Here is a 10,308-nt window from a genome sequence, read left to right on the forward strand (position 1 = left end):
ACCAGGAAAAGCCTTGCTGTCTTTGGGTGAACAAATATTAAATCAAAGAAACCAACCTAAATAGGTGAACAAGTATTCAGGCAAGCTCAATCAAATCCAGGGCACCATCTGATCTAAACGGGTGAACCAGTATTAGGCATAGAAGGGCCTCGCAGGATTTAGAGGGGTCATAACAAATTTCATGGTCGGAAGTGGGAATGATAAACTAAACAGGTTTAGTCAGCAAAGGCAGCCACACAACTCATGGTAGGGACGCATATGCCGGCGGGCGAATCAAGGACAGGGTTCAAGGTTGGATACATGATGGCACCTTAGAGGATTTAGGCGGATTATAACAAATTTCATGGTCAGAATGATGAACTAAACAGGTTCAGTCAGCGAAGGCAGCCACACAACTCATGGTAGGGACGCATATGCCGGCGGGCCGATCAAGGACAAGGTTTAAAGTTGGATACAAGTTGGCAAAACAAGGATTCCTTTTGGTTTGTGGCTAAGGTGGGTCCGACTATGTTCCTCATCGCCAGGCAGATTACAAGCACATACAAAGCATTCCTCATCAGAAAAACCCAAAAAGGGTAAAAGTAGTGAAGTAAATGCATCTTATCAGACCAGTAAATGAAAATGAAAATAGAATAACCTTCCAGATTAGTTTCCAGCAAACAATTCTAAGTAGATTTAAGGGACTACAGAACTGGAAATTAACCAGGCAAAACCTGTTTCTCCATTTCTTCAGCATCAAAAGTCACGATAAAAAAAACATTTACACAAATCGATCAGTAGTTTCAAAACCACACCGAGACTGCTACCCTATAATTTAAACTTTAAAAAAGGACATAATTGCGAACAGCACCAACCTTGATTTCAGAGTTCACCGTGTTGGCCTCGCAATCAGAACCCTTTTTCACTTCAAAGCTGTGATTTCTCTCCATCCGCATACAGCTTTTTCTAATCAGAAAACCTCTTCTGATCAGAGAAATATACAAAAGCCACATATGTTGGCAATCACAAGCTTCAGAAGGGTGGACCATGTTCCGACCAGAGGAAATGACCACCTTTAAACTTCGTCATATACGGGAAGCTGGTGCTTGCCAAAAGCAAAAACGTGCAATAGCCATGAGGAATTCTTCCAGCCTCAGTGGATGTTAGAACGGCAGAGTCGAGTCGAGTCTCCTCTCTACGTGCCAGTTGGGTGCAAGAAATTCAAACCAGATTGCCTCCTCACATGCTCGGGAAGAAGCTTTTCAATGAGCTCTTGAGAAGCACCATTCAACTGTCGCATAAAACTTTGTGAGTCAGTTACAAAGCTTAAAAGGAGATCTGCAGGCTACAGTTGAAACCAAAGTCCCACGCAAACCAGCAGGAGTTGAACATTCAAGAGTGATAACAGCACCAGAACCAAGGAATACATACCTCCTGCTTGAAGTTAAAGAGTGGAGGTAGAGGGCGTCCGTTTGGTAAACGAGCATTGGGTTCTCGAAGCTCATCAAAGAAGGGATGTGCACATGCTTCTAGCTGCAGCATCAAGGGATGTATATATAAAGAAGTTGCTTCATAAACAAATACAAAAAGGTAGAAAAAAATCATTTCACTAAAGCTATTCACCATCAGTCTTAGCAATACTAAGGTAATTTCTCAAGATAGTATAATATTTTCCATAAATCTCAGGAAATTCTCATTATTAAAAAAAATTTAAAAGTTAATATCATTGATAAGAAAGAATTAATTTTGCTAGCATATTTGACCAAGAAGTGTAAAGAAAAGGTACAAGAGTTTTTCAAACATAGAAAAATGATAAATAATAGATACAAATTCAACTTGTAGAAAACCCAAGATTAAAAAACATATCAGGATAACATTATACCATTTTTAAAGTTTGATTTGCATTTAAATCATGTTTCCTTTATACAGTAACAGATATATTCATTGGCAACAAAGTGAACTCCAAGGCTGCTTAGACAAATGAGCAAGAATATAAGCTTTTTCATAACAGACTGTGACTCAATTTATTTGAGAGAGATCTATATCTATCTTTGTCAAAGTAATAAAGCCAAAAATAGCTGAACTCACAGCAGTGCAGCGGAGATTGGGGGAGTACTGAAGTAGGCGGGAAGCCAGATCGATCGCCTCTGGTGGCATCCGTTTGTGGAAAACCTAATGCAAGAACATAGAAGGAAAAACTCAGCAATACTGAAAATCTGATAGAACATACAGGATCAACATATTAAAATGGCACAAAGAAGATAGCCATGATTCCCATGAACTATGAGATATTAGTAATATTGGCAAATATACAGAGGCACTCCCCATGCAACTCCAGTTTGTGTTCCTTATAAACTGTATGTACAAACATAATGCAGTTGTCAAGCTTGATACCAAAGAGAGCAAGCTGAGCAGAGTCAAATTGTAGCACAGGCTCAGATCAAGCTTGAGATAGACGGAACATGCACATATATAAATTAAAATATTTCAACATAAGAATGAGCAATAGATAGGGCATTGTTCCGTCCACAAACACCAGGAAATCAAGATGCTTGACCCCTTTCCCCACCTCTCATAACCAGTGCACCATACCAAAAAAGGGCACCACGAGCTCAATATAAAATTCAGCCAACCTGAGCAGAAGTGAAGACCAATTAAAAACCAAAGATCAATGACCTGAAGCCAAGCAGCCCAATACTCAGCTCAGTTCAGCCCAGCGCACCAGAAGAGGTGAATCAGCTCAACTCATACCCCCATGTGTTTACCGTTTCCATATCATTCTCTTCTCTCAACAGGAAAACTATTTGACCAGTACCCCCTCGATTGATGCAGATTGGACATTTCCACTATTTCACTGAAAACCAAGGCCATACAAATGTACAGTCATACCTTGTGCCAAGGGTGTGCTTTTATCTGTGGAAATCTGAATTCTGTATAATTAGGGTTCATGCATCGAATTTCCTCACGAGTTGGTGTGCCAAGTACCTGAACAAGTGTTCAATGACTGAGATAGGCTAAACAGAATATCAGAAAAGAATATCAGTTAGTTACCTTGATGATCTCAACAAGCTGGTCCACTGCACTCTCTCCAGGGAACAGTGGCTAAACAGATAAAAAAATCAAATAAATAAAGCTGTTAAGTGCTAAAACACAAAAATGGGTCGACAAGAACAAAAAATAAACAAGATGTAGCCTAACCTGACCAAGAAGCAACTCAGCCAAAACGCATCCTGCTGACCATATATCAATTGAAGTGGTATATTCTGTAGCTCCAAATATGAGTTCTGGAGCTCGGTAGTAACGGGAACAGATGTATGAGATGTTAGCTTCACCTCTAACCTGAAATGCAGATCAATTTCATCAAGAATGTGAAGCACGGAATAGAAGTTTGGCATTAGGTCATCACCAACACATCATAATAACGACTCTTAGAAAAGAAGACAAATCCTTCAAATGCAAAAACCTTCTAAAAATATTACATATCTATTAATATTCAAAATGCAAGAAACTTCAACATGACCCTTCAAAAAAAAAAGAACATAACTAAATTCTGCAAATACTAACATAAGTTAAAACCACTCATGACATGATACAAAATTGATCTGAACCTCGTTGCTTCCATCAGTACTTATCCAGGTCCCCCAACTCCAATGGATGTAATCGGGCAATTTCGGGACAAATATGGGGGCTTTGATGTCACAAAAGTCCACGTCGTGAACAAGACAAGTTCCACACATAGATTATAGAGTGGATTTCAAGTTAATGCATGGATGAACCAAGTAGAGATAGTGGCGTCGAGTGGATCGCAACAACTAAACAAAGAACCTCTGGGAAACTATCCATACAGTACACATAGGTCTACAACAAAGTAGAGCATTGAGTGAAGAAACTGAAAATAACAGACAGCATGGTACTAAAAAAATGTCACTGATAATACATTTTGGTTTGACATATGTATCAACAACCTTATGCAGTCAGCCTTACGTAAAATGCAGGGTATATACTTATAGCATTACAAACATGCAAGATAATAAGAACCATGTGGTTGCACATAGATCACACATATATATGTGCCACAGCTATTGAAAAGAAATATAAAACTAGGAAAACTACTGTATTCATCATGCCTTGTCCCATGCACAAGGGGCCAGCTGTAGTGAATATATTATACATTAAGATGAACATATTTTCTTTTATTCAACATGCCAGATGATTGAGTCAGAAAATACACAAGACAATAAAACAGAAGGCAGAAGTTACCAGAACTTTAGCACTCCCAAAGTCACAAAGCTTGAGCTGGTGGGTAAGAGGATCAACCTGAAAATAATTCCAAGGAAGCAAGGAAAATAACGTCACTGCTTCTCACCAGATACAAATGAATTCAGAAGAGATAACATGAAAAGAGGAATTCATACCAGAAGGTTTTGGGGTTTCACATCTCTATGACAAACTCCAGCGGCGTTGTGTATATAAGCCAGTGCCCTGAATATCTGGAATGAAGATACCAGTCAATAAACAAAACTAGAATCTGGTGACTACGTATCACAATCACAACAACATTGACAAAGTTAGCATACTTGGTATGTGTACAGCTTAACATATATAAGTGGCATCCTTTGGTTCATGTTACTGTAATGCCGAAGAACTCGATAGACAGTTTCAGGGATGTATTCCATAACCAAATTGAGAAAGAGCTCGTTATTGTTTGTTGTAGAGAAGAAACAGTGCTTCAAAGAAACAACATTAGGATGATCCATTGAGCGCATCAGCTGCAACTCACGGTTCTTGTACCGTCTATCCTGCAAGACCTTCTTTATAGCCACTGCCTCTCCAGTCTCCAAGCATTTTGCCTGAGCATGAATCATATCAGACTCAAAAAAGATGTTCCATCTCACCCTAGAAAGAATAAACCAAACTCTTTTTTATACCTGAAAGACAACCCCAAAAGATCCTGTTCCAACAACACGCTCTGCCATGTAGCTGATGGTCTGAAAGATGAGACAGCCAACAAAATTAATGTCCCTTTAACTATGGAAGTACATGAGCAATATCGTCCATAAAGCAAGAAAAAAAAAGTGTGTTCATAATTCTAGTTCAAGCATTTAACTAACTAGATATAGAGTGAAAAGGGCTACAACTATAAATCATTGATGAATTAGATTCCGAACCATCAATTCAAGCACCATCAACTTTTAACCCACAAGCATCCAAAAGACCAGATTCTCACAGCAAATAAAGACAGAAAAAGTAACCAGGAAACTGGAATTCAAAAGCCTCAAATATGATCAATTAGTCAAACACATATCAATCCTAGTTAATAGGAGTAGCACGTCTTAAGCCAAAAGATCCATTAATGGCCAAGAACAACTTGCATGAAATTTGACACCTTTGAAGTACAAACCAAACCACAGCCAAATACAAATTGTCCAAAAGCACCATGAAAAACCAAATCCATCATAATGGGCAAAATGCATGCCAAAAGATTGATTCAGCGAACAACAGCCATCAAGCATATTAAAACAATGATTTACTGTTTAGCAACTACACATGCCACTACAGAAATATAAACACCTGAATTGCAACCAGATATGATGTGAAAATTTGGGAACATTCAAATTTTTTTATATCGGCATATGTGAATGATCAACAGCCGCCAAGCTTACACCATGCAATACAAATGAAATAACTAAACAAAAAGGAGCAGTTCCGAAGAACACAACCACCATTACTAACCCGTTTCATTTCACCATTTTTTCCTCCTATAGTAGTTGAAATGATATGACCAGTGACTGCATCATTCCCCTCAACAACAGACATGGAGGCGGACAAAGCGGACAAATCCTGTATTTCAAATGTAACATTACCAACAAAAAGGTTAATAACAAAAGTCACTGAACAATGAAACCAAACGACTCATATATATATATATATATATATATATATATATATATATATATATATATATATATATATATATATATATATATATGAGACCTGAAAAGTGGCAAACGAGAAACATCTAACCAAAAGATTCATGAAATGAACAACTCAGGGCGCAATCAGGCATGTGTTCAAGTCTTAGTAACACTCTGAAAAACCAATGACACAGTAAAACTCACGCTGGAAATCAACGTATAAGAAGTTTAGAATAAGAAACACAAGATGACAGCATTTCGTGAGACATCTAAGACTCTCAAACATTCAGTAAATCTCACAAAGGTGAGGGATGATCCAGAAGAGAAAAAGAGAAGATTTGCCAAAGTGGACAAACAAACCATCCGGGAATTTACCAAAAGAATATTAAGGCCTTTAGAAAAAAGCAGAACAAAAAATCACAAATACGCCATTAAAAGAGCCCCTACCATTAACAAGGAACAACTGATCCAGCTAGAAAAGTAGAATCAGCCTTCCACAATATCTGAAAACATATATACGGGAAACAATGACCCGACCGGAAAACTACAGAACGCCGAACAAGTATTCTTAAACAAAAAGCGAGAGAATGCAAGAGAACTTAGAATGCACGAAAGCGAAGCATCAAAGAAAACTTAAAGCTACTGGAGAGCTCCATAGCGATTAGATTACCCCTGGGAAAAGAAAACCCTAAAGGAAACGGAACGAATCCCCAGATTCCCCGTCAGAAACGTCGAGCTGGTTCTTAACGAAGAGAAAAACTCGGATCTAGCCAAATGACGACCGTCGACCAATTTTCCGCCTCAAAACACTAAAGATTGCCAGAAAATCAAGCGAAAACTTTGCGTCCACTGCACGATCGACCACGGTACAAAGCAGGACCTAACATCTACTTGAAGAAAAAGACGATCGGCGGAATTTAAAGACGAAACCGAAATCGCCCCAACAGAAAAGCAAAACAAGAGCAAGAAAACCCCATAGTTACCCCAGAAACACCGACAATAGACTGAAAAAACGAAGAAATCGCCACAGAGCAAAAAAGAAGACAACGAGAGAGCGAAACGCAAAGCAGGCGCAAGGGAAACGGCCCAGATTGCCGGAAAACCGAAACGGAAACCGACGGCGCCAGCTGTAATCTCACGAAACCACACGGACGCCTAAATCTCAACGGCAGAACTCACCGACCGCTCTTCAAAAAACCTAAAAGATCAAAAAACACGCAAGAAAAAAAATTACCCGAAGCCGAAGCCAAACCTCTCCGGAAACCGGCATTCTCTAGACAGAAAACCCTAGGATCCACGACGGCAGATCAACAAACGGAAGTACGATCGGATCGTCGGAAGCTCCCAGGAAATGGAGCAAGGAAGCCCTCATCAGAATGAGGCGCCGGAATGAGAAAGAGAGGGAAAGAGAGAGAGAGAGAGGATTAACCTTTTGGTCGGCCATGTCCGGCCGGGCTGGGGCGGCGTTCAAGCCCTCATCAGAATGAGGCGCCAGAGGCAGCGAAGCCATGTGGTGGACGAACGAGTTTAGAGCAATTCCCCCCCTCTTCCTCCTCCTTCAACCAAACTTAAGGTACAAATTATATGAACATATCAGCTACCGCCCCTAACCTTTTCCAGCATTTTCCCTATTTTTCTCGGAAAATAGTCAACTTCTTAGTTATTACACTGAACCACCTGCTGCTATAAAATTTTAAAAATTATTTAATTACATAGTAACTTGGTAACTATTATTATTTACCTAATTAATTGCATTAATTTTATAAAAACTAAAAAGATAATTAGTTGGGTATATAAAAACCTATTAATTATTTATTATTTACCTAATTAGGTGGGTTTGGATCGAGTCGAATCGTGGGCTAAACAGAACCCGATGCACTTCACATTGGCCCATTGAGCTAATGAACCGGGTCATGGGCTGCTCTTCAAACCTGAGCTCATCTTTGAGCAGGGCCACACTTAAAGCTCGACAAGCCAAGCTCTAAACCAGACCAAGCCAGGCCGGGTCGATGCCCACCCATACACCTAAAAGTAAGAATTTTTTTAATTTGAACTCATAGTAGGTTGTTGTTTTGACCAAATTTAACCCCCATGAATTTATTCAGCATTATCAAAATAGTATGAATCAACTTTTAAACCTAGTTTTTTGGATGCAAAAATATGACTAACGAGGTTCAAAAAGTTGATGCGTTTGTAGTTCATAATTGATTTTTCAACTCTTGCAAATTCTTATGATGGAAACACCAATTTTTACCAACCTAAACATGTATCTAAGGGTCATATGTATATATATATATAAATTATTGCAATTAACAGGTTTCTTCTCCATGATGTTAGCAAACATTAACCCATTTTCTTTAATGTTTTTAAAATGCTTAATTTCACATACTAAAGCTTTATATTAAAGGCTTTCTTTATATTTCATGTTATAATAATTACGTAAACATGTTCGCTTGAAGATCAAAATAATATGTTTATCTCTTAATACTCAACTTATGCTTTTTAATTAAATAAGGAAATTACGAGGGCGTTTTAATCATTTTATTTGGCCAAACAAAATATCTACTCTAACAATCTGGTCTTTGAAACATTTTAAAAGAGTAGCAGGCTGTTGCTAAATAACCGAAAAGGTTGGGGCTTACTAAAAATTTTAATAAGTTACGCGTCTGCTTCTGTAAATTATTAGTAATTTTTACTTTAATTTCCTCGGCAGTTTTTTGCCGAAAGGTGACAAGAAATAAAATAAAATAAAAAATTGTCGAGCGCCTCAGGCTTTTAGTCAAGGACATCAAAGGATCGCAAGCGAAAATTACGGAAATGTACCTGACTTCCGGATCAGAGACGGGAATGGACTTCACCTGGTCTCCGATTCGACTGGTGCTTATTGTTTTCATTAGTAATGAAATTACGAGAGTACCCTTTTCACCTTTTTGGGTCCATTTGGACCCTGGGTTTTGGTCAAGGCTTCCCTCCTATTTTATTTTAAACCTAATCCAACGATCAATGATGTTTGACCAGGTTCAAGTGCAAACGAAGAGCACAACTCGAGCAATTAAGACGTAAGAGTTAAAGACTACACTCGGTCCTAGTCAAGTGGGTTTGAGCCATGGCAGCCATTTATGGTAAATTGAGGGGACCCATTTAAAGTCAAAGCCTTTTTCCTGCCGACCCTTTGATATAAAAGGGGCGAGGGAAAAAAATCATGTCATCTCGTAGTCAAGAGTCAAGAACACAGGAACCCAGAATTTCGTAACTGACATAAGCCAATGGCATCAGCGTAATTTTACGAGATGTGTGGGGGGTTTTAGTGTAATTTCTCCTATAGTTGACGGTTAATTTCTGAAAAAAGAGGCAGCCGAATTGTGGCTCTTCTCGCCAAAAGGAAACTCGGAATATATAAAAAACTGAAATATATATATATATATATAAGGAAAATATTTTCACAAATTGTGAGCCTTGATTTTCAGTCTCAAAAAATAAGATATTATGATTTTCAGGCTACCGACTGGATAACTTTTAATATTTACTTAATTAGTAGCATTAATTTCATAAAAACTTAAAAGGTTAATTAATTCGGTACATGAGAAGTTGAAAACTTGTTAATTATTATTATTATTTACGCATGAAATTGGATCAGGTCAGGCCAAACCCGACCCAATTCACATTAATCCGTTGGATTAATGGGTTGGACCATGAGCTGCTCTTCAAACCCGAGAGATCGTTAAGAACCCGGCCCAAAACCTGACTCATTAGTAAGCCATGCCATGTTCAGGCGGGGCTACACTTAAAGCTTGGCACGCCGAGAGCCAGACCGATGCCCACCCCTACCTACCAGTTATACAATCATACTATTAAGATTTGAACTTGCAACGTCCCGACATAATGTAACCTGCGCTCACTGCTCTTACCAGACAAGGGTAGCTTCCATTGGTTTTTTATTTTCTTGTGTTGTGTAGGAAGGCGTTATTTTATCTGCGTGTCCCTGGTGAGAGGAGCGGACACACTTGGACATGACCATTCAAATACCAACATGCATGCAGGACATTGTTTTAATTTTTAAAATAATATTTTATTGTACTTTTAATTTTATTTTAATAAAAATTATTTTTTTATTTAAAAAGAGTTTTATATTGATTGAAAATTTCATGTCCTCTTGTCCCCACTTGGGAACAAAATTTCAAACTTTTGAGACGAATCCAAATCCGACGTCTTTGAGGCCACAATCGGCTGGCAGGTCATTGGTTGTGTTATATGAAACGGGCTTGACTGCATGTTTTTCTAAGTCAAAATCGGCTGGCAGGTCATCCAATGATAGCAATTTGACATGTTTTTATAAAGTTTCAAAATCAATGACCTACAATGGTGATACTTTCTTGATTTTATAAAATTTGTATTTTTTTAATATAAGAACATG

General features: G+C 38.4%; 1 protein-coding gene across 2 annotated transcripts; it reads right to left on the reverse strand.

Annotated features, from left to right (window-relative positions):
* Positions 1-614: 614 nt before the first annotated feature.
* On the reverse strand, positions 615-7,463 carry BIN2 (Protein kinase superfamily protein). 2 transcript variants are annotated; one of them, XM_089982362.1, is made up of 12 exons: positions 7,324-7,463; positions 5,713-5,820; positions 4,908-4,967; positions 4,557-4,829; positions 4,395-4,469; positions 4,240-4,296; positions 3,178-3,318; positions 3,031-3,081; positions 2,869-2,964; positions 2,068-2,151; positions 1,411-1,512; positions 615-1,270 (listed from the first exon to the last, which is right to left on the reverse strand). In XM_089982362.1, exons 1-12 carry the CDS (start codon positions 7,402-7,404, stop codon positions 1,175-1,177), a joined length of 1,224 nt encoding a protein of 407 aa, XP_089838488.1. In that variant the 5' UTR covers positions 7,405-7,463; the 3' UTR covers positions 615-1,174. The 2 variants fall into 2 exon arrangements, with proteins under 2 accessions (XP_089838488.1, XP_089838489.1); XM_089982363.1 differs by lacking the exon at positions 7,324-7,463 and adding an exon at positions 6,342-6,356.
* Positions 7,464-10,308: the final 2,845 nt, after the last annotated feature.

This window comes from Nuphar pumila, chromosome 12 (genome assembly GCF_984573655.1).
Source record: "Nuphar pumila chromosome 12, dmNupPumi1.hap1.1, whole genome shotgun sequence".
NCBI classification, from domain to species: domain Eukaryota; kingdom Viridiplantae; phylum Streptophyta; class Magnoliopsida; order Nymphaeales; family Nymphaeaceae; genus Nuphar; species Nuphar pumila.